At 30.0% G+C, this 26,299-nt stretch overlaps 1 protein-coding gene and 1 long non-coding RNA gene across 2 annotated transcripts; both read right to left on the bottom strand.

Annotated features, from left to right (window-relative positions):
• Positions 1-1,912: 1,912 nt before the first annotated feature.
• LOC132739961 (uncharacterized) lies at positions 1,913-5,731 on the bottom strand. The gene is made up of 5 exons (XR_009627081.1): positions 4,133-5,731; positions 3,415-3,450; positions 2,812-2,943; positions 2,425-2,497; positions 1,913-1,974 (listed from the first exon to the last, which is right to left on the bottom strand). It is a non-coding gene; the product is annotated as an uncharacterized LOC132739961 (long non-coding RNA).
• Positions 5,732-8,307: 2,576 nt separating this feature from the next.
• LOC132739955 (uncharacterized) lies at positions 8,308-19,138 on the bottom strand. Its single transcript, XM_060727801.1, has 2 exons — positions 19,009-19,138; positions 8,308-9,704 (listed from the first exon to the last, which is right to left on the bottom strand). Exons 1-2 carry the CDS (start codon positions 19,058-19,060, stop codon positions 9,256-9,258), a joined length of 501 nt encoding a protein of 166 aa, XP_060583784.1. The 5' UTR covers positions 19,061-19,138; the 3' UTR covers positions 8,308-9,255.
• Between the last annotated feature and the right edge of the window lie 7,161 nt (positions 19,139-26,299).

The raw sequence follows: 26,299 nt of genomic DNA on the forward strand, positions 1-26,299 counted from the left end.
AATCATTTGAGAGATTAAAAAAACTGATTTACAAGTTGATATCCGTTCTTTGCCTTCAAATCTTATGTTAATGTAATAGAATGCTTAACATGATGGGACATTGGTACTTATATGTTTTAATACATCCAATAATTTGCTGCCATTGAGCTGCAATGCAGATTATCATATCCATAGTCATACGTTGCTTGTCTAGACTTTTACCATGAAGTTAGAGATAAATGCATACTCAGTAAAAGTATTTGAATCAACGTCAAAGAGGGTCAGCATCTGTACCTACAACTGCTGCTGTGAGCATAAACAAAAGACGAAAGAATTAAATTTATTGAGTATGTTTATAAAAGTGCAACAGCTCGCAGGCCCCGAATTCAGACATTCCTTAAATGTAAAATATGAGTAGAATAGGCTGATTACATGTAAAGCTTTTCAGATATTTTATATGTGTACACAATAGCAACTAAAGCGCTATAAGATTGCTTGACAAAAAAAAACAAGAGCATGTCTGAAAAATCAAATATAAAACAATATCATAATTCTATAATATCTTCAAAAAAGATAAAAATGGGCAAAAAGCCTATTCGAGATTACCAATGTCCTAAAAAGTAGGCATAAGAATGCCGTCACACGTAGTTTTTTGGTTCTACAGTTGTTGAATTTATCAATCACATTGTCATACATCAAGAGAATATCATTTAACAATGTGTTCACGATGTTGGATTTCATTATGCTTTAAGTCAACAGGAGCCATCTCAAAATGTATCCATATTATCAGTTGTGTTTTACATCTGCATAAGTGTGTGGTATTTCTGATCAGTGTGTCAGATTTTCATATTGTGATGGGCTGAAAGACAGGCATACAAGTGAATTCATTGATTACATAATGCAATTATATTGAATTAAATTATATTAAAGTGCACTTAATAATACGTTATACCTTAAGATGCCAGTGCAAGTTTTTTGTAACCTTGTCGCATCATTCGTTTACTCATAGGACATAAACCTTTTATTCACCTTCAAATTGGATGTTCCTTATTTCTTTTTAATTAATTGATACGATCCTTTTTTCTGAATGAAATGAATCTAATAATCAATTTGTGTGTATTGAAACCTTTAATATTTAATGACGCATTCACGTTTTATAAGTCCTCTTAGTGGCTTTACGTCCTAAAATTTTTATTTTGGCTTTTAAACCCTTTCGGGGGCAACCCTCATATTTGAAAGGCTCCCCCTTTTAAAAAACTTTTTGTTCCTTTTAAATTCGGAATTAAAAATTTTTTTAATTTGGGAGGGCTTTTTAATTACCTTTTGTTATTCCCCTGGAACTCACTGAAACAATTAATATCAATTTCAATCAATTTTTTTAAACAATATGTTTTTTGGGTTTTTAATTAAAAAAAAATTTGGCCAAAATTAAAACTTTTTTTTTCCCCGTTTTGTCTTTAAGGGGATTAAATTTTATCAAATTTAATTTTGGGAATTTTAAATAAAAGGAAATTAAAATAACCAAATTTTTGTCTTACATTTTTTGGTCAATTCAATTTTCCCCTTGGGTTTCTTTTTCAAATTGGGTTTTTTTCAAAATAGGTACCGAGGGGCCCTTTTCGTAGAAATACAAGCAACATTGCTATATTTTTAATAATTATACAGACATGTATATTCTTCATATTTATATCAAAATTGCTTCTGTTCATAAGATATAGTTCAGATAAAAGTTGTTTTTAAGGTTAATATTTAAGGAGCATGTTTCAATTGGGCTTCTTTCAAAGTAAACCTATTTACACTGTCAAGTTGTCTATTGTAATAGTCATGGATTTTTTTAAACATGACAGTTGTAGTTTTTTATGCCATAAAAAAGTTGCCTTAATATATGCCTTGCCTGCTATATTCAGTGTAAATAGAAATGCAATACCATTTAGCGAGTCGTAGGTCATTCTTCCCTCCGTATTCGTTCTGTTTTGAAGTTGTTCATACGTATTCCTATAAGCATTCAATAAAAAAGAGCGAGCCGTGTTATAGTCAGTATATCAAATTGAATATATAAAATTGATAGTTCCTGGCATTATACGCACTAAATGTAGATTGATTTGATTGAAAGCGCTTAAATGTAACTTTGAATAAATATCATAATTATTACATAATTGTAGACATAATTTTACTTTGGAGCTGTCACATTAGTTCTCACTTTGAAATATATTTTTTTTAAAATTACTCAGAAACAAACGAATCATTATTATTTATGCATCTATATTTATAAAAAAAATCATCCATAACCTTGTACATTCATACGAAACCAAAATAGTCGTTTGAATATGTTTACAATTAATAAACCGCAACTGTCGATATAAAAGCTAACTTTAACTTTGTCAAATACAAAATGTATAGGGGTTGAGAAAAGTCTTGAAATCTTAATTATAAAGAATAACTTACGCTGGCAGGGCCACATCACTTATCTCTGTTTCTTGAAACTCAATTTGTTGAGGCTGATAATTCGTCCTGTCTCCTATATTTTATTAACATACATATAAACTTTTTTACACCTAATGAATGTAGTTGTATTCACAGTATAAAGTTTTGAAGACAAGCGACTTTTGAAGAGCAATTTGCACTGTCATTTTGACGAATAAAACAGGTCTTACATTATGCTACTTTTTATAAGAGTCATTCGTCATAGATTAAAACGATTTATACATTATTCATTTAGTTTCGAAAATATGAATCCTTGCTCAAACAAAATCAATTATTTACTGCAAAATATCAACAAAGTTTTAACAAGTGACATTTCAGTCATATATCACAATAAATCTAACTGACTACCTGTTCCTATAAAACGTTGATAACACTTTGTTAAAACCACTCCTAAAAGAATCCCAACAACTAATGCGGAAACCACAGCCCCCACTAAAGCAGCCGTTAAAACGCCAGTGAATGCCATGAAAGGATTCTCATCTAAAATATGTACGTAAACATATTTTCTATGCAACCTTATTTCATCTTTCAAAGCCAGACGTTTTCAAGAGCCAAATTTTCTGTTGATATCATTGCTTCTAGAATCAAACGCTGTTAAAAGTTGCTAATACTTGCTAAACAAGTTGTATTAAATATTTGAAATCATTACTTAAAGACGTTATTGGTGACAATAGCTTGAAAATCCCGATAAATATTCATAGAATAACTCATTTACTATACATAAAGTTTAATAGTGAAAAGAAATAGTAATTCAAAATCAGTACTACATTTAATTTCCTGTAAGACTAGTATTGATTTTGTTTCACAACATCTAATTTTATATTTCTAAAACAAAAGAAAGACATAACTTTGTATTTAACATCGGTTGATACCAATACATCCTCGGCTGTCAACCCGACTTTTGTACACATTCAAACACACAGAAACATAATATATGAACAAAAATTTTACCAATTTTAGAACTTGTGTTTCCATTGTCTTGCTTAGCTGTAATGAAAACAAACGAAGCGTAAAAACACAATTAACATGCAGAAAAAAGGTCTAAAATTTTTCAACAAATAGGTTTGTGTGTACGTGTGTACTGCTTTCCGAGCTTTCATCAAATATTTTAACAAGAGCGGCATTAAGATCCTGCATCATTAAAACTATGTTAATATTGAAAAAGTGTTTTATAGAGGTATTCTTTTTCATTGAAATATCATTTGTTAGTTGACAAAAGTACTACCGACAATGTCTATGTTAATCGATTTATTTTTTAAAAGAAATTTGTTTAGGAAAGTATTGTCCGTCGGTCGGTCCTAAATAGCGCCCTGAATCAATAAAGAGTTTTACATCCAAAAATCTCCAAAATTCGGGTAAGAAACAATCCATTTATTTTTGGGAAAATGTTTCTACGTCCCACAAGGTTTTTGACATTATTGGGACTGTTCAACTAAATCATGGTTACCAATTTTAAACTGTCTTTAATATCTAAATTATATCAACTGAAAAGAATAAAGAATAATATATGTAGTACAAATAATGACCCTTTTCTTTTTAAATTTGTTATTTGAGTACAACGTAGTAACGAATCAGATAATGACACTTACATTTCAATTTGATATTCAACTCCATTTAAACTTATATACATGAATAGCTATACTATTTAGATCTAATATAGATCACTTACTGACATCAGTATAGAATCTCGGATTGTGTTCAGATGTGTAAGATTTTCCATATGGATCTCCACCAACTCTAACGGAACATTCGAATGCCAAATTGTTATCCCTGTTAGCATCGACTGTTGTAACGTGGTATCAGATTGAAGCAACTCTAGTATATCCACAATGATTATCACTGGTTGCTGTGCCCTCATCAAAGGTACCTTGTGGCGGTTGATAGTCAATGAATTCATCGCTAGGTGAAGTTTCAGAAGTTCTATGCCAGCGAATTATGGTTGTTGAACAGCTTCCTATATTAGCAGTACATGTCAGTTCCAACTCATCTCCTACCTCAGTTGTGGCCATGTTTGATGGTGACATTCCTTCCACTATAAAACCATTCTTCCTTGTTATTAAAGATATCACTTGTGGTTTTACTGGAATATTTACCAAAATCCATCATCCAACATAAATGTTAATTTTAAAACACTAGAGAATAAAATAAAGTCATTCTTATTATCAATATATTATTATTAATTAGAGGATGACTAGATCTATATCAAAAGTGCTGATTCCAAATTTGTGTACCCGCTGCATTGTGAAAGATGACACATAATTGATCTATTAAATGATGATGTCTATGTTATGCCTTTACAGATACTTGTTACTATACGTGTGTTTAATATAAACATTGCTTTAGACACTTCGAATAAAACAATGCTCAAATTTCAAACGTAATATGTTTAAAAAATTTATTTACATTACAAATGAATACTATTTTTAAGATGTCATAACGAAAAAAATTACACTAGTAGCACTTACCATTTAGTCAATTCACAAAGAGCTAATACTTAGAGAATCTATGTTAAAGGTCAATGGCCAACATATTCGTGTGAAAATTTTGATATTAGATCATGTAGAACAATTTGTTGATTGTAAATCTGTGCACATGGTCCATATTATATAGCTGTATATCAAATGAAATAATAAAAGTAGCTCACCTTATCAACATTTAGGTCAGCTGATATCAAAGTTCAATTTTATATACAAAATTGTGCACATTGTCCAAATTTCATAGCTGTACATCAAAAGATAAGAAAATAGGTCACTTCGACAAATTATTTGGGTCAGCTGATATCAAATACCTGGAAAAATTTATCCCTCGGAAGCATTAAATACAGCAAAATGACACGAAAATTGAAGACTCGGTTTGATTAAGTCTGTACATGAGGGATAATGAAAAAGTGCAACATCCCTCACGCATCAGAGCACCGACTTGAGTGTTACTCAATTCTCAACACTTAAAAGTGCTGGAAACAATAACCTTAAACTGTACACATGGTTCAAATCTAATAGCTGTTCATCCAATGGCATGTAAGAAGGTCAGTTTGATAAAATCTTGGCCAGCTGATATCAAAGTGTAATTTTACATCTCACACTGTGCACATAGTCTAAATTTTATAGCTGTATATTAACAGACAAGACAGTCGGTTACTTCAACACAATCTAAGTCATGTAAAACACCCCTCATGGGCACTATAAGGAACTGTAAAAATGACAACATAGGGTATTTATATCCCTTAAAGGAAACCTGTATGAAAACATATAGCAAAATCTACCGTGCGGTTTATTTTTTCAGAACTAAATCTTTGCTATTAGAAGGGCTCTTTTTCAGATATGAAGAAACTCTAAATAATCTTTAATATCATCATTATGAAAAATGTTTTCCTATTGCTCACAAATAATAACATTCAGGTAGCGAATTACACGATGCATGATTGTTTCTAAATGTTTTAATATGTATAAAATGTTACCCCACCCCACCTACTTTAAACACTTATTTGACCATTTCCGTATGTAAAAAGCCTTATTCAAAATATCCCTAAAATTTACCACAATGTTTCCAAAGATTGCCTTAATTTTCTTAAAGGTATATTCGTTGATTTTGCAAAACATAAAATACATTTTTACCGTGTCACATGGTCAAAATTCCATAGCGGTACATTAAAGGACAAGAAAGTATCTTACCTCGTCAAATTATATAGGTCAAGCGATATCAAAGTTTCAAAGAAGGTCACTTTGTAAAAGTCTAGGTCAGCTGATGTCAAAGTTCAATTTAACATCTAAAATTTAGCATATGGTCTGAATTTCATATGTGTTCATCAAAGGGGAAGAAAGTAGGTCACTTCGTCAAATTATTTATGTCAGCTGATATCAAAGTTCAAAAGAATATCACTTCGTCAAAATCTACGTGAGTTGATATCAAAGTTCAATTTTCATCTAAAACTGTTCACATGATCCAAATCTCATTACTATAGGTATTTCATAAATTTGACCTGGACGATCAAAGTCAATTTAAGGTCAAGGTCTCATCTAAATTATTCGATATGTTTGTTTGGTAGCAAGTCTTGTTTTTTCCAAGTATAAATCAAATCCATACTAAATAAAAAAATTATGACAATTTAACAAAATTCAGTAATATGGCCTTGACGGTCAATGTAATTTAAAGCTAAATGTAAATGTCAGTTCAGCATTTTAGAAGTTCCTTTTCAAAAAATATCGATTTATACAGCAAAAATAGCAAAAATCAAAAAAATTATATAACCTTGAATGCCAAGATCAAATTTGCCATTTCAATTTGTGTTTTATTTACATCAAGGTCTTATCCTTTAGAAAGTTATATCTTTATGCCTTTATATGAAAATAATCCAGTCTAAATAACGAAAGTTATAGCTAGTTACAACAAAACAAATCAGTAGTTTGACTTTCAAGGTCAATGTCATTTATGAATGAAGGTCAAGGTCTGTCATGTTTTCTTGAATATCTATCCTAAAATATTGCTGTGTTCAATTTTAAAGACAATCAATTCAAACAAAACAAAGTTATAATCAATAATAGCAAAACTCAGCAAAAGTAAAGTAAAATTTAAACAATTGACCTTCAAGATCGAGGTCATTTATTAATGAAGGACAAGCTTAGTCTTGTCTATTTAAAAGTTCTTGTCCAAAGGTTTGTTGTGGACAGGTATGAAGACAATATACTTAGCGCTTAAAAAGTTATGGTCATCGTGAAGGTTTAGGGATGTCGACGATAACGCCGTCATGACTGTAACAATGTCATGTATTTTTTTTTCTTCGAAAATCAGTCGATCTTATAAAAATGGCTATTTGTGTTTTAAAAATCGGCGGCGTTATTGAATTACAGCACTTTAAAAGTAACATCGTAAACAATATGAAATTGTATTATGTATGTAACATAATCTTTGTAATAAATAAAAAAAATCTATAACCCGCTTAATAACAAAATACAATGGATAGATTGATATATTAGCGAGAACTATTTATATATTAGTATAACCGACATATAGGTCGGTAAAAAAGGTTGGCGGAAATTGCCGATCGCGTTAAGAAAAACTTACTTTCAACGTTGTTTTTGTTTTTTTTTTTTGTTTTTTTTTTTTTTGGTTATCTTTAAATACATTTGTACTGTGTTTATAGGAATCTTCGTACCAAAATCTATTAAAAACAGAAAAAAACATGTCTATCCTTGACCAGACACCTTAACTCAGGTACATGAATATAGGATAACATAATAAAACATTCCCTAACAAGACAATCAACTGATACTGAAAATAGAGTTTGTCAATACCACATTATCTGCGATCGCTTTCACGGACATTTACAAACAACATACTTTCATTTTGACGGACTGTTGCCTCTTTGTTTGTAAAAGTTAAGCCATATTTATTTTTGTATTTTTATTTAATTAATTGCCTTGGAACTTACTGATTTACTGATAATACAACAATAATTTCAATATATAATGAAATGGTAGTAAACGTTAGCTTCGGGCCTGCTTGCTATTCAAAGAATCAATGCAATCTTGTTCTCTACCTCATTGTGGTTCCCGCCTAAATTGACATTTGGAACATCTTGTCGATTACTTTTAATCCTAATACGAAGTTTCGCAAAGGTGCTTTTCCTGGATTAAGACTCTTGGTGCGTTCACAATCGTGTCATAAATACGATCGTAAGATACCTTAAATTTGCAGAGAACTGAAAAATTACTTTCAACGTTTTTTTTTTTTTTTTTTTTTTTTTTTTTTTTTTTACGTTTGGTTATCTTTAAATACATTTGTACTGTGTTAATAGGAATCTTCGTAACAAAATCTATTAAAAACAGAAAAAAACATGTCTATCCTTGACCAGACACCTTAACTCAGGTACATGAATATAGGATAACATAATAAAACATTCCCTAACAAGACAATCAACTGATACTGAAAATAGAGTTTGTCAATACCACATTATCTGCGATCGCTTTCACGGACATTTACAAACAACATACTTTCATTTTGACGGACTGTTGCCTCTTTGTTTGTAAAAGTTAAGCCATATTTATTTTTATATTTTTATTTAATTAATTGCCTTGGAACTTACTGATTTACTGATAATACAACAATAATTTCAATATATAATGAAATGGTAGTAAACGTTAGCTTCGGACCTGCTTGCTATTCAAAGAATCAATGCGATCTTGTTCTCTACCTCATTGTGGTTCCCGCCTGAATTGACATTTGGAACATCTTGTCGATTACTTTTAATCCTTATACGAAGTTTCGCAAAGGTGCTTTTCCTGGATTAAGACTCTTGGTGCGTTCACAATCGTGTCATAAATACGATCGTAAGATACCTTAAATTTGCAGATACTGAACAATATTTTAATAAATTACAGTCAAAATACACTTTTTACGCAATTAATTCATTAAAAACAGAATAAACAATATTAGACGCTGAGTCAAAATCAATTCCCGATATGATCCCGTTTCACGAAATCCTTTTCCCGAAATGTAATTATCAAAGTGGACGCATTACCAGAAATATGATTCCAAGTGAATGTTTGTTCTCCTGCGGCATAATTCAATTTCGAAATCAAATTTACCATGAACTTCGAAAGTGACAAATAGTGCATGAAACATGCTACCAATAGTGTGAATAAGTGTTTAGTAAGTATGCAGACGCCGGGGGATTAAATTAATACATACCATTATTAAAGAGCTTTGCATTATAAATTCCAAAGAGCTATTTTTAAAGCAGCCTTGACTTATTCACACTATAAGCTTAAAACGATATGTATAATAATTATTAGCTTAAAACGATATGTATAAAATTAAATAAGCTGTAAACGTGGCATTCTTTTCATGCACTGAAACGACACCTACTAATGAACTTTTATACATCAATACACATCTATAAGCTCTAGCATCATCACAAACTAACTTCTCCATGTTCATAGACAATGTAAGATATGTGTTAGCAGGTGTGTCAGAATCCCATGATCCTCCAGCAACATAATCTTTAGTATTTGCTACTACATCACCATCTAATGAAGGAGTTTGATTTATTCCTGCTTCCATTGATGTTAATGTCTGCCAATCATTAGGATATGACCTAGACAGTGTGGTTGATTTAAGTATTTGTATCTGTATGGTGTTAATATAATAAACACCTGTTTCAGTGACATCACATCTCATAGTTAATGTTCTTTTACTACCTAGTAAAACTTTATCCTTAGAAATTGTGAAATCTATGCCAGTAACTGCAAATACACAAAAAGAAAAAGCTTCTAAATACATGTATATATGATGACTTTAATCATAAGACAATTTTTAAAATAATTTTGTTTCGTATACGGTACATTTACCTCCGACTTTCCTTGTACCTCTAAATTAGAATTAGATACTTAATAATTGCAGGGACTACAAGTCACTAATCGGGAATATCACAATTAAATAATTTATATTTGTACACATTTTTTTTTATTATTTCCCTCGTCTTGGGTATGTGGGGGGTCGAGGGCATCCCCCTCAATACCTTAAAAAGATTTTATTTATCATATAAATATGTATGTATGTGTGAATATATATATACACACATGTATCAAATATTTGTTGATAAAGTAACAATTATTGTCGTTGAGTATTAATCACATCTTCACATTTCCACAATAATATATACACATGTACATACACAAAATAATATACAAACAAAATCACAAGGGAAATAAAAGAAGAGAAAAAAGGAAAGGTAGCTCATACATTGAACAGAGAAAACATTATGTAGTTGTTTCTTATACTCAAACTTTTAACAAAAAGCAATGGCTGCATATTAATGAATTATAAATTTACATTAATTTAAAAAGAATTAAATAATTTTTGTTTGAGGCCCCATCTGGGTAACCCTGTTTATTTACCCCGTAATAGGTATGAGGGGGTCAAGGTTATCCTCCATCATACCTTACATTGTTAATATACAATATACATGTTGCAAAATAAGTTTGCATATAAATATAATCAACAAACATACAATAAAAACCCATCTATTTTCCAAAAATATTTTACCAATAAAAAAGCTACTTATTATTAAACAATCTGTTACGAGGTAAAGTTTTGTTTCACATATTAAGTGTAGTTTAAGCAATTAAGGATCTTATAATTGACCATCTATTATTTTCATCATCTGTCAAATGTGTATTTCTATAGATATTCCAAGCTAATTTCAAACTATTTTTAAAACCAATACATGTAGGTTAAAAAAAAATTTCTCTTAGACAAATAAATACATCTTTTCAATTCTAAAAACAATATGTCATATTTAAAATCTTTAGTTTCTGTACCTAATATGAATGATTTACAACAAAGAACATCATCAAAATTATGTAATTTTTCTCTAAGGTATTGAAATAGGCTTTGAATTTTCTGGCATTCCCAAAATAAATGTAAAAGTGTTTCTTCACAGCATTTACAAAAAGTACACATTTTATTGTCAACAATTTTCATTTTAAACAAAAGTGAGTTTGTAGCTAAAGTTCTTTGAATAATTCTTGTTTGGAACCACTGAATACATGAATCTTTAGAACATTTGAAAACATAACTATATATTAACTGCCAATTAATGTTATTATCTTTAAAACATGTGTTCCACCTTTCTTGACTTGTAGGTATGTCTGAATTTTTAGCTATAATTTCATAAACATATTTCTTATTGTTAATTATAGTTAAAATAGGTTTAACATAACAATTTATTATATTATATTGAACATTAAGCAAATTGTTGCTAATAAAAGTATTTAACTTTTGCATGTACATTTTTATTGCCTGTTTTAAACTATGATACTGTAAAAAAATTCACAGGTTTACCTGTGACCTGATCTAAATATATCAAATCTACAAATTCAACCTGTTCATTTATAATATCTTTTACAAATCTGATTCCTTTATTATATAATGTCTGAATATAAATATATATATTTCCTGCTAAATGTTGTGATTGTAAAAAGTGGCATATGTAATACTTGCTCTATATTATCTATACAAAGTTTATCTAGTAACACCATATAAGCTTTTAAAACTTCAATCCAGAAAGAATTATTTGTTATTTTACTAATAATCAAATTACAAAACATCTTTCCAGTGTTAAAAATTTTATCAAATTACACAATGTAATTACTAGCTTATAACATTTAATTTTGCTATTACTAACATATCTTTTAAACCATTTTATCTTTAAACTATGTATATAACTATAAATATCAACCATGTTTAAACCACCTTCTATGTATGTTTTAATAAGTAGTGATTGTTTTATTTTTGCCTTGCCTTCTCAAATGAAGTCATAAAATAAGTCATTAAGTGTTTTCAAAACTACAGTATTTGGTATTGGTAGGCTTGTGTTACAGTGAGTAAATAAAGGAAGCAATATTGACTTAATAACAGCAATTTTTCCTATTGGAGTTAATATTCTCTTTTTCCAGTGAATGATACTATTTTTTACTTTTTGAAGTTTTTCATTAAGATTTAAGTCAATCATTTTTTCTAAATCAACATCAAATATTAAACCTAACAATTTGAACTGAGTATCACCCAAAGTTAATTTCAATCTTGTCTTAATTGTCCTAGTACTATTTTTAAGAGAGCCTATCCAAATAACCTTAGTTTTGTTAAAATTTTTCTTTAATCCAGAAATTTCTGTAAACTTACTTAATAACTTTAAAGCAGTATTTAGAGATTTTTCTGAACCATCTAATAGAAGTGATGTATCATCTGCAAATTGATTAATTTCATATTCTTCCTCATCTATAATTATGCGTTTAACATCCTTACATTGTCTTATTTTACTGCTAATATCTCTGCACATAAAATGAAAATATACGGTGAAATTGGATCGCCTTGCCTACAACCTCGTCTAACTTTAAAAAAATAGATAAAAAACCATTTAATATGACACAAGTTTCAGTATTATATAAAAACAGAGATATCCATTTCCTAACATAGGACCAAAACAAAATAACGAAATACATTTCTCAATAAATGTAAAAGACAGAGTATCAAAAGCTTTTTCAAAATCTATCATCATAATTAAACCTGGCATATTATTATCTTCAGTAAATTCCATTATATCATAATATAATCTAGTATTCTCACCAATATATCTATTCTTAACAAATCCAGTTTGATCTTTTGACACTAAAATATCTAAAACAGTTTTCAATCTATTTGATATACTACCTGAAGCTAATTTATATACTACATTTAATAAGGTAATTGGTCTCCAATTTTTTAAAAATTGTTTTGGCCTTTTTTCTTTCGGAATACATCTTATGGTTCCTAATTTCTGATTTCTAGAAAATGAATTAGCATTATATGCATAATTAATAGCTTTCACAACAAAATGTCCAATTCTATTCCAAAAAAATATAACTGTAAATCCATCACATCCAGGACTTTTATCATTTTTCATATTTTTTAATGTTAAAGAGACTTCATCGTACGAAAGGAGACCTTCTAGTTTTGCTGATTGATCCTGAGACAACATAGTAATATCACAATTATCTAATTCTTTATCAATATCAGAGTCATTAGTCAAAACAACATTTTTATACAAATGTTCATAATAAGAACAAGTTTCTGTAAGTATATGTTTTTGATCATATATAAAAGTTCCGTCATCAAGTTCTAGGAAAGGAATTGTTTTAGCTAAACAATGTGATTTTTCTAAATTTAAAAAATAGTTAGTAGGTTTTTCTCCTAATTCAATCCACTGTGACCTAGACCTGATCATAGCACCTTTAATTTTATTGCATCTAAGTTCATTCAATTCATTTTGTAAATGTAAAAGTTTTCTCTTTATTTTCAATTGTTAAATTTTGTTAATTATGAATAATTTCTTCCATTAGTTGTTTTTCATAAACATTTCTTTCCTTTGCCTTAAATGAGCTATAAGAAATAGTTTTACCTCTGATTTCAATTAAAAGTGTCTCCAAAAAAGTTCAGCATTAATAACAAAATCTATTTTTGTATTTTGTATATCTAAAATAAAATCTATTTCATAAACTGGTAAACAATATTGTAATTTTATTTCATCTATTTTGTTATTTATTATATCAAGGAACTCAATGTCATGTAAAAGAGCATTATTAAATTTCCATAAACCTTTTTCATGACTAACAGGAACAAAACAAAAATCTAAATATATAATTGAATGATCAGATCTATAGCTAACATCTATGTCACATTTACGTACAAACTGATACAGATTACTTGTTACAAGAAAAAAATCTAATCTGCCTTGTTGTATAGGGTTAGTTCGTCTCCATGTATATTTTCTGACATCACCATGTAATTCTCTAAAAGGGTCTATTAGGTCTTTATCTTCAATAGCTTGTAATAAAAAATTTCTAGCCTTAATATTATGAACCTTTGTTTTATAATTATGGTAATCTAAGTCTGGATTCTGAACAAGATTAAAGTCTCCACAAAAAATTAATGAACCATTATCACTGAAAGAATCTAAAACATCAAGAATATTTTTAAAGAAATAAGGACTATCAATATTTGGAGCATATACATTAACTAGTAGAAAATTTATTGAATCAACTGATACTTGTAAAATTATAAAATTTCCAGAGTCATCAGTTTTAACTGAATTAGTTTTAATACCTAAATTTTTCCTACATAAAATGGCTACACCCTTAGCATTTGACCTTCCATGATTAAAAAACATAATCCACCCCAATCGGAGTAAACTTTTTTTTTCAATTTCTTTAATAAAATGTGTTTCTTGTAGACAGAGTATATCAGCTTTTTTGGTATGGAATAAGTTAAAAATATCACGCCTCTTAATGCTATCATTTAAACCTCGGCAATTATAAGAGAAAATCTTAAGATTACTCATTGACAATTGATATTTTAATACATTCATCATTATATATCCATTGTACAAAATAACAACACTTGTCTGAAATTAATACATAATCTCAGTGAAAAGAAAATTTTAAAATGTCTTTAAAACAATGAATTTAAAACTAAAGAGAAAAAAAGAAGAAAAAGAAATGTTATATAGTTAATGATGTTGCAACTAGAATTGCGAAGAATTGTCTTCTACAGTATGATATTATGTGCAACATAAAGACATCTTTTAAATAAATATCATCAAATTCTAATTTTGTAGATGTTCCATAATATAAGTGTGATAAGCAGATGACTGGTTATAATATAGTTGTATCCTGAAACAAGCATTTTTGTATACTTGTATATAATCACAATTTTTATTTGAGAATATGTGAAAAAAAGGTTACTGTGTACAGTACATAAACAATAATGTATGATATGATTTTATATCACATATAAATGATTTTATAGTACTTATATAAATGATTATACAACTTAAACATAAAAGATTATACAGTTCTAAATATACATATACAAATGATTGTATAGCACATAAATACATGATTATATAGTACATGTACACATGATAGTATAGTGTACCTATAATATATACACATGGCAGTATAGCACGTATCATTCAGTCCAGCGCAGCAACGGGCCAACTATGATTAAATTTAAAGGGAATTGACCCTCCAATGCACCAAGCCAACGACCCCCACACAACCATTCACCACATGATTAACATCATCTTTTACATGTAGTATATATATCTTCAAATATACACATGCAATCCAATATTTTACTAATATACATTCATGGATAACATTTATACTTTTTCAAGTCGAAGTACGCAAATAAAACATTATATAACTTAACAGCGTTTTATATGAGATCTGCAGTTGTAAAAACAGCTTGGGATTCATGCATTTGAACGCAAGAAATGTTTATTTCCAAGTCAGTATCAAGATAATTACTATAAACTCCTTTTGTTATAAACATGAGAGTTCTTGTACACATGTTTTATGTTTTATTTTATAGTTCTGTTTTTCAATTAATTATAGAGTTTAAGTTGTCATAAATGTCAAATTTGTATCTTTTTCATGTATCTGTAGCACCATAGACACTGCCATTAAAAAACCAAGCACTTATAATATCTTGATGAAGTGACAACCTGTTGATCAAACCCTGGTTAAGTTGTGTTACATCATCAATTAGCATGTGGTCATCATCTTTCAGGGGTTTGCGTTTTCTCATTATTTCAATTTTTGCATTATTATTTTTCAATTTCATCAGCACTGGTTTAATATCACCTGTTTTTCCTGGTATTCTGTGAATTGCTATGATTTGTTCTTTGTCTAAGATGATTTTTTGAACAATTGTCCAATTCATTATGTTATCTTTTGTATTTTTTGCACATGCATCAATAATTGAAGAGGCTAATTTAAAACTTCTAACTAATCATCTATATTTGGTAAAATATTTTTTCTTCTACATAAATAAACATATTTCTTTATCTCAAGACATAGGATATTGTACTTTGACTGGCTCTTTTTGTATTACCTTATATAAAAGTTTGACAATCAATATCAAATTAAGCATCATGATTCCTAACAATTTTAATAATTTCTGTAATCAATATTTTGACAAATGAGCATAGATGTAACAATGTTTCATGTTCTGATTTACAAAAAGTACACATACTTGAAACTGATAAATTCATTTTCAAAAGAAGGTAATTAGTAGCTAATATTCTATGTGTTAGTCTTGTCTGAAACAATTGCAAGTAATAATCATTGGTAATGTAAAAAACCTAACTATGTATTTTATTCCAGTCAGATTGACTTAATTGAAAGCAAGTGTTCCATTTAGTCTGACAAGTTGGAATATCATCATTTTTATGTATATATTGTACATGTCTGATGTACCTTTAACACAAAGTAGTATAGGCTTTAGATAATAACATATAATGGGAGAAAAGGAAGCAATTTCATAATTATCACATAACTTTAAACTTAATACACTTCTGCATTTCTTGACAGCACTGGTAATTAATTCATAGTAAATGAAGTTTACTTTAATACCTAATCTTGCTTCCAATTCAAACCTTATACCTTTATCATACCATGTTTTTATAAAAATAGGTTTTCTATCCATCAAAATATATTGGTAATAGAACAGAGGCATTTCTAACAACATTTCCATAGAAATAATCGGTATTTTTTCTACAAATTCTACATAAGCACCTAAAACATCTTTCCAAAATGACTTTTGTATATAACTTTCTACAATTAAATAGCTTCTTAATATCTAAAAAGTTATCTAAAATAGTGTAACATTTATCACATTCAGATGATACAATTCTTCTTAACCATGAAAGTTTTAAACCTTTCATGTACGCACATACATCAATCATTTTTAGACCACCATTTACATATTCCTTCACCAATACAGAAGATTTAATCTTTCGCGGACCTTGCCACTTGCCACAATAAATCTAAAACATATCATTTATTTCCTTTATCATCTGAGAATTAGGATTTTGAAGGGATATAAACAAGTTAGTTAATAAAGGAAGTAACAGTGACTTTACAACAGTTATTCTACCAATAGGTGTTAAAGTCCTTCTTTTCCAACACTGGATATATTTTTTGATATTTTCAATTTTTCAGTATAATTCAATGTTATATGTGAAAGTTGATACCAAGTAATCTAAATGATGTACTACCCCAAATTAATTTCCACCTATTTTTTATTGCTCTAATGCTATATTTGAAAGAGCCAATCCATATTACATGTGTTTTTCAAAGTTAACTCTTAATCCAGAAATAATAGAAAAATCATTTAAAATATCAAGCGAACAATTTAGAGACTGATCAGATCCATCTAAAAATAATGAGGTATCATCAGCATACTGTGAAATCTTATACTCTGCTCCATTATATATACCTTTTATATTTTTATTAGTTCTTATTTTAATGGCTAATATTTCGGCACATAAGATAAAAATATAAGGACTGATTGGGTCTCCACGACAACCACACCCTATATAAAATGCTTTTTCAAAGTCAGTAAGATATCATTACTAATAGTCCTGGCATTCAAGTTTTTTCTTCTAAATAATTCATTATATCGTAGACTTATCGTATATTCTCTTCGATAAATCTTCCTTTTAGAAATCCTGTTTAGTCTGTATCTATCAAACAACTTAAAACTGACTTAAGTCTTTTGGCTAATGTGCCCGAGGCTAGTTTTAAAGTATAATTCAATAAAGTTATCGGTCGCCAGTTTTTTAAATACTGTTTTGGTTTGTTTTCTTTAAGAATACAGGTATTTATACCTTGCCTTTGGGTAAGTGATAATTCACCTTTAATAAAAGAATAATTAATACTTCTGACAACAAAATGTCCAATTTATTTCCAAAAACTTTAAAAAAAAAAAAGAAGATTGATGTAAAACCATCAGACTCTGGACTTTTGTCATTTTTCATATTCTTAAGTGTTTCTGAATTTCCTCAAAGGTAAAGAGACCTTCTAGCGAATCTGATTGATTTCTGCTCAATTTTGGGACAGTTATGTTGCCTAAGCACTCTTCAATATTAAAATCATCAGGAGAATCAGTTTTTGTATACAGTGTTTCATAAAATATTTCACTATGTTTTAAAAATTCTGACTGCTCTTATATAATGGTACCATTAGTTTTTTCCAAAACAAATAATTTATATAAATAAAATAGTGGCATAATACTTACTTGAAACTGTTTAAATTCTATTAATGTTTCCTATAATATATATTTGTACAAATTATCCATATTAGTAAAATAGTGACATAATACTTGTTTAAATTTTTGCAGATGCTATTAATGATTCGTATACACTAGATATCATCTACGTTGATTTAATAATCTTGATGGATTACAGTTTAAGAAATGACATATCTATTAGTGTATTCAGCTTTCCGACTATGTTTCTTGTAACCGATATTCACAAAAGAAATTTAGGTAGGAAATAGTTCCTCAGTTTATGGATGTATTCCGTAATAACATTTTTAATACATGATCACTTTAGAACATTACATTTGTGTTCTGAAACCGCTTATTTATCATCCTTTTGTCTTATTGTCATTGTTAGAAATATTATTATTGATTAATAATCGATAGGGAGTGTCCTATGATAAATGGTACTTAAGCCCTTTAGTTCACTTTGACAACATAAGGTTTCAAAATCCAGCAACATTTTTAGATATTTGGTAAAAAAATATACCGGATATCATGTACTTCGTACCACTTACCAAATAAAATAATCATTTAGAGTAAAATACTGAATTATATTGGGCATATAAACAGCTGTCAAACCTATTTTAGACGCGATAGCTAGTCCTATAAAGTCAAATGATTTAAGATTGATTAATGCTCAAAAAACTGTCATTTAAAACTAGCAAATTGCCTAAATCCCCAATAATTATTTCAATAATGTACACGCATATCTTAATCTCAACATTTTAAACAATCATTCGTACGTATCTTCAACAGACCTGCACGACACAATTAAAATATCAACCCGGGTATTTATTCCCATTTTTAATTGAAATACAAATGTACCATGATTATAACATGTATATCAATTACTTTGTATATCATTGTAAATCAAATATGAAATAATAAGTAAAGAAATCATACCTAAGTTTTGTAGAATTATTACAATGATACTGGAATACCTTAAACACTTCATTATGAATATTTACTTCCTGTTTGACTAAAAACACGTATTCAAATGTATATCCTTCAACGGTGTGTAGTGTAAATATACGAAATCAAATATATAACTAAATCAAATAGAGCCACAAATAGTTTATTGTTAATAAGAAGCATAGATCGTTTACGGTTTCTCTCTGATTATAAGTAATCATTCAGTTACTACCTGTTGATCTACAAAGGTTTGTCATGTACTAGTGCTCACAGAGAATTTAACAGGATAATTATCCAATAGGTCAAAATTGTGGTTCGTGACATTAGACAACTAACAATGAAAAATAGGTTATGCAATACCCTTTGATCTTTCAATGTTTTAAACATTGGTAATTATTTATAAACTTCTGCATTTAAAATTAAGTTATGGTTAATAGAACAAGCGAGAATAAGAATCACATTTTGGTTCAATATCAGTTTTAACAATTTAAAACAAAAAATTGAAATCCAATTTGAAAATTATTAGCGCAAATGTTCAGTTGTAGACTATACGTAACCTCAATAATAAAACACAAAATAATAATACACAAATGTTGAATATTGTAATTGCTCCTTATTTCTTTCCAATGTAAAACATAATGAAACTTATCAACGGTAATAAGACAAATGTACATTGTTAAATGAAACAATAAGTAACTTTAAAAAGATACTCGGCAGACCGAACTTAAACTGGTTTATTTTGCATATAGTATCTTATTAAACATGGAAATAGAATCATAAAGATTGTTATATTGAGTTTACGTTTAAATTTTTTAGATATTAAAACCATATGCACATGTTGGCCCATACAAAGTGTAAAATGTAAAGTTTGAAGTAAATCATTTAAAAATAAAGGATTACAAACAAAACAATTCATTTCGTGCTCAATTTATTTCGTCTCAGTTCATTTTACCGCCATGTAATTAATTTATTTCTATTATAATTATACCCCCACCACAAAATGTGGGGGGGGGGGCTATAATGGATTCGCTTTGTCGCGTCGGTCCGTCCGTCGGTCGGTCGGTCCGTCTCCATTTTCGTGTCCGCTCTATAACTCCTATACCAATTGAAGGATTTTCTTCAAACTTGGCTCAAATGTTCACCTCAACAAGGGGATGTGCAGAATCCATGTTACCCATGTGTCAGCTCAAGGTCAAGGTCACAATTGAAGGTCAAATATCAAACACTATCAAATATTACACAGTATGTCGTGTCCGCTCTGTAAGTCCTACACTACTTGAAAGATTTTCTTCAAACTTGGCTCAAATGTTCACCTCAACCAGGGGATGTGCAGAACCCATGTCGCCCATGTGTCAGCTCAAGGTCAAGGTCAAAATTGAAGGTCAAATATCAAACACTATCAAATATTACACAGAATGTCGTGTCCGTTCTGTAAGTCCTACACTACTTGAAAGATTTTCTTCAAACTTGGCTCAAATGTTCACCTCAACCAGGGGATGTGCAGAACCTATGTTGTCCATGTGTCAGCTCAAGGTCAAGGTCACAATTGAAGGTCAAATATCAAACACTATCAAATATTACACAGTATATCGTGTCCACTCTGTAAGTCCTACACTACTTGAAAGATTTTCTTCAAACTTGGCTCAAATGTTCACCTCAACCAGGGGATGTGCAGAACCCATGTCGCCCATGTGTCAGCTCAAGGTCAAGGTCAAAATTGAAGGTCAAATATCAAACAATTAAATATTACACAGTATGTCGTGTCCGCTCTGTAAGTCCTGCACTACTTGAACGATTTTCTTTAAACTTGGCTCATATGTTCACCTCAACAAGGGGATGTGCAGAACCCATGTTGTCCATGTGCCAGCTCAAGGTCAAGGTCATAATTGAAGGTCAAATATCAAACAATCAAATATTACACAGTATGTTGTGTCCGCTCTGTAAGTCCTATACTAATTGAAAGATTTTCTTCAAACTTGGCTCAAATATTCCCCTCAACCAGGGGATGTGCAGAACCCATGTTGCCCATGTGTCAGCTCAAGGTCAAGGTCACAATTGAAGGTCAAATATCAAACAATTTAATATTACACAGTATGTCATGTCCGCTCTGTAAGTCCTACACTACTTGAAAGATTTTCTTCAATCTTGGCTCAAATGTTCATCTCAACCAGGGGATGTGCAGAAATTATGTCACTTTTTTGCTGGCTTAAGGTCAAGGTCACACTTGAAAGTCAAAAATTGACTATGAAAATATTCTTAAATTTTAACATTTATTTGAATATTTCTAAATCTAGAAAAGGTATTTGCTTGAAACTTAAAATATTTTTGAAGGGTCACAAATATGATATGCTGTTCAAGTTTCATAACTCTGTATTGCATTTAACAAAGTTATGCCCCTTTTTAAGTCTTCAAATTTACATACAATCAAATATTAGACATTATGTTGTGTCCGCTCTATAAATCCTATACTAATGGAAGAATTTCCTTCAAACTTTACTCAAATGTTCACCTCAACAAGGTTATGTGCAGAATCCATGTCACCTTTGTGCCGGCTAAAGGTCAAGGTCACACTTGAAGGTCAAAAATTGACTTAGAAAATGTTCTTAAATTTTAACATGTACTTGAATAATTCTGAAACTAGCTCAGGCATTTGCTTGAAACTTAAAAGATATATGAGGTGTGGCAAATAAGATATGCAGGTCAAGTTTCATTACTCTGTATTGCATTTTGACAAAGTTATGCCCCTTTTTAAGTCTTCAAATTTACATGCAACCAATACTAGACAATATATTGTGTCTACTCTATAAATTCTATACTAATGGAAGAATTTTCTTCAAACTTTACTCAAATGTTCACCCAAACGTTCACCCAAACTGGGCGATGTGCAAAACCCATCTTACCCTTGTGTCAGATTAAGGTCAAGGCCATACTTGAAGGTCAAAAATTGACTTATAAATAAAATGTTTAATGCATTGGGAAAATGAAAGGTTATTTTTAACTGTTTCGAACATGCTTTGATAACATATATTTATACTATTACCTGTACAATTAGTCTTTTTTTCACCTGAGATAATTTCTTTTAATGTATTTGTGCCACATAAATTATTCCCTTAACCACCTTTCCAAGTGGTCTTCTGTCAAGGACATTGGTGGGGGTATGAATCGCATTCAGCGATAGTTCTAGTTGTGAATGTCGTTTTAGCTCAAAGAAAATCATTAAAGCAATTGAAGTAATTAAATCGAAATTTTAATAGAAAGCTTATAAATGACAACGTATTGTTGATACGAAAATACCAGAATCAACAGATTTACAACACCTTTGGAAATATCGAATGAAACCTTAAATCCGAAAATAGTACAAAAAGAAAGCTTTCTAATCTTTGACAAACATTAATTATAAACTAACCATTTAATCGTTAGCAGTCATATAAATACTTCATAAATATGTAAAATACATGAAAATTATAAACTTTGTATCCATATCACAAAATATAACTGATAATACCGGATAAGTTTATTTTCTTGTGAGATTTTCGCTATTTTCATGCGCGTGAACAAACGGGAGCGTGGACGTACAAGTTTGTAAGTGGTGGTTTCGTTAATGTTTCTGAAATCTAACTTGATATTAAAAGAACTTATGAATGCTGATGTCGTTCGTTTCCAGACTCCTTTAGATCAATCAAAAATTAGACGCGAATACAATGTCAATGGCCAATCATATTCCGAGAGTTCATATTGTTATTTTAAACTGACCAATGACATTTGTACATATAATCAACTCTCCCCTGTAAATTCCGCCGGAAAAAAAGACTTGACACGCTTTCAACAACAATAGTTTCACACACAAGTAGACAATTGGGAAAAATTCTGGAATATAATATTGATTAAATTCACCGCTTATATATGAGCAAATAACAAGTGTAAAATTTAGATACAGATGACTGAAAGTTGCCTTTAAGATAAATAGAGAAAAATAAACTGAAAAACGCATGTTATATGCCTTATTAGTTTGTATAAGTTGTTTGCCGGTAAACATTTCATTGAAAATTCATTACAATACAGCCTACTATCAATAGTTTCAGTGTTTCCTGGTGCACCTATTTAAATACGTTATATAGATATTTAATTTTCTTGCTTTACAAAGCGTTAAAATCTCCTAAAATATGACTCCCGCATGTTTAAAATAATATCTTATTTAACCAGATTAACATGAAACTGAAATTGAACCGTGTTAACCGTTTTGAAAAGAATTATGAATGTATAGCGGGTTCGGTGCTCAATTGTTATCATGTTTATTCGGACGATGTCTCTTTTTTTTCCTGTATAACATCGTGAAACATAAATTTTCCCGCCAAAGGCAGGTAGTTTACAACGAGCCAACATTTGTTTTCTTAGCTTACACGTTCAGACGTATTTTAACGAACAAAGCGCATCACTGAACATTAAGCAGGTAAAGTTTACATGATTTAGAATTTCTAGTTCGCTTAGTTTGTAAGGAAAATATACTTTTAAGAAATCATTTTAAGATATACAGATTTCACCACCCACTATTTTACGCCAATGCTGGTCACTTGGAAACATTAATAAAGCGTTTGTATGACTAGATTGTTAACAAACGTTGTGTTCGATAATTGGCGAATGACGAATTAAGGAGTCGGATCTATTCGGAACTTATATAAATAAAAATGCGCGAATCGATCAGTGATTTATTGACTGATGGAACAACTAAAAGAAAAAAAGAAAGAAAGAATGAATGAATGAATGAATGAATGAATGAATGCATGAATGAATGAATGAATGAATGAATGAATGAATGAATGAATGAATGAATGAATTAACTGGTAAAGAATATATATCACTAGATAGAATATAAGAAAACGTATTAAACAAATGAATAAATAAATAAATATTGAAAATTTAATTGAATATAATATATACGTGACATTGCAATATATTATGTACATTCATTTTAGATAAGAGCCGCCGAATCTCTAAAAAGAAGAGGACATATGATCAGATTGCCGTCAACAACGCGATTTCAGCAGTCCAGCCATGTTCAATGTTTCTTCGGGGAGCAGCAATGGCGTATTAAGTCCCCCGATCGACGTTGATGGCGATAGATTACAATTACCACTGCAGTCCATGAACAGGCTCAATCAAACCGAGTCTGCAACATCGTCAATTTTGCCGTGTTCGGCTTTGTTTAGGGATCTGTTTTTCTCTTTTTTTGTTGACTGGACAATACACATGGGTAGCATTTACTTTTGACAAACCAGAAATGAATTGCTGAACAATGTTAAAAAGATAATAAATTATGATGGTCGCAACATCCATTTACCAACCAGGTAAAGACTGGAGATATGCATTTGTTAAACGCCATCCCGAAATTGCAGAGCGCACACCACCCACGGCAAAATGTAATACTAGTAACTTCATCACTGGTAAAAAACTAATTGACTGGGTATATGGCCTATATTACTGACGAAGCAGAGAATAACCTGCATTCTTTATTGACCCTGCTAGGCTAAACAATGCTGACGAATCTGTTGTGTTTTGTTTTTTTTTTTTCATTATGTCTTCAGTCTGGCAAGGTCCTGCATTCTATAGGGTTCTACTAATGTGTATAATGTTACGTCGTGCGATAAAACGCAAATTACTATGCTAGTGTGCATGAGTGCATTGGTCATCATATTCCTTCAATGATAGATTTTCCAGATCAAAAGTTTAATCAACTTGAAACTTGAAAGTTCTCCTGAAGTTATTATGTTATTTTAGAAAGAAGTTAAAAAGGCTGGATGGACTCTGAGCTGTTCTATACGTGGGTTAAGGACACGTTCATTCAAGCTGTTGAGTTTCGGGGAGTCAAGAAACATATTGTTCTTTTCGTTGACGGGCATATTACGCATTTGAATCTCCGTCAGTGATTACTTCAAACCACGTGACATTGTGCTCTGTTGTTTATTTTAACACGCTTAACAGTATTCTCCAATTAAACAAGCAGGACGGTCAATTGCATTATTAAACACAATATTCATAGCATGACAAAGGGAATGTTTACACGTCATATGACGACCGATATGATGTCAGTTATCCAAATGACATCAGGAAAATTACTTCTACGCTCAAAGTTTTTCGAAATTATTTTTTCCATTTTCTTTTGTTAGCATGTTAGAATGGAAATAGGCATTAATTTGAATTGTATTATAGTATAGCAATGCACTATTTGAACTCGCACCATGCATTATGCTCAAAATTGATACATTTGTATCTACTTCCTAACTAGAATAATTATGCCTCGCACTTTCTACAACCTTGCGATTCGAAGCTTTTTAAGTACTTTAAAGGGTGTATGAAAGCAAGCTGCCAGAGACTTACAATTATCAAATACTGGTGATCGAAAACAACAATTTGCTATAGTCTTCAAGAATATATGGATGACGATGGCAATAACATAACTAATATTGCCGTGAAATGATTTCGTGATACTGGTTTGTTAATATTTTTTATAAAATTTAATTGTTGACAAACAACAATCAAGTAAACAAAATAACTATTGTATATTTTAGTTTAGTTTACCATCTGAAAATATACAAAAAGTAGAAACACTTTCATTTGTTTTCTTTTCAGTAGTGCACTATTTATCTTTCTCTGACTTTTCAATATTTCAATCGTAGTATACCACTGTTATTTAAGATTATGTGCTTTTTCAACTTCTTTCAAATATATTTCGTACTAGTTGAGTCTGTACAACAAATGGAAAACTACATTTGTCCAAATCGCACTTAAGCCAATACAAACCAGTAATGTTAGATTGATTGCTGAAGTTCTTGTCCCATCATTCCACGATGATTCCGCTGGAATGAATATAAAATATATCAATAATAGCAAATAATATATTATTTTACAATTACATGAGATTGTTCAGCACTATTTTTTTAAACCTTTACAATATACAAAACCCTATCTACCATCAAAAAACAAAGAAACACAATGTATTTCTTATGCGTCACTTTTGTCTGTGAAAAAGAAGTAAGTGAAAAATTCAATTCATAAAAGATGTTAAATTTGATATAAGTTTGTTATTCCTCAAACAAACAATCATTGACATTCATTAATCGATGTAATTTCGCACCTCGTCCTGGGGTAAACAATAAAAGAATGGGGGGGGATAAATTGAATTATGGCTATTTATTTATGCGTGCTGATATGCTTAATAATATTCATGTTTTGATCAATAATCATGTACTTATGATATCTATAAAAAAATCTTTCATTAACAAAA

The sequence above is a fragment of the Ruditapes philippinarum genome, unplaced genomic scaffold (genome assembly GCF_026571515.1).
Source record: "Ruditapes philippinarum isolate M1 unplaced genomic scaffold, ASM2657151v2 ctg4842_1_1_1_1, whole genome shotgun sequence".
In the NCBI taxonomy this organism is placed as follows: Eukaryota; Metazoa; Mollusca; class Bivalvia; order Venerida; family Veneridae; genus Ruditapes; species Ruditapes philippinarum.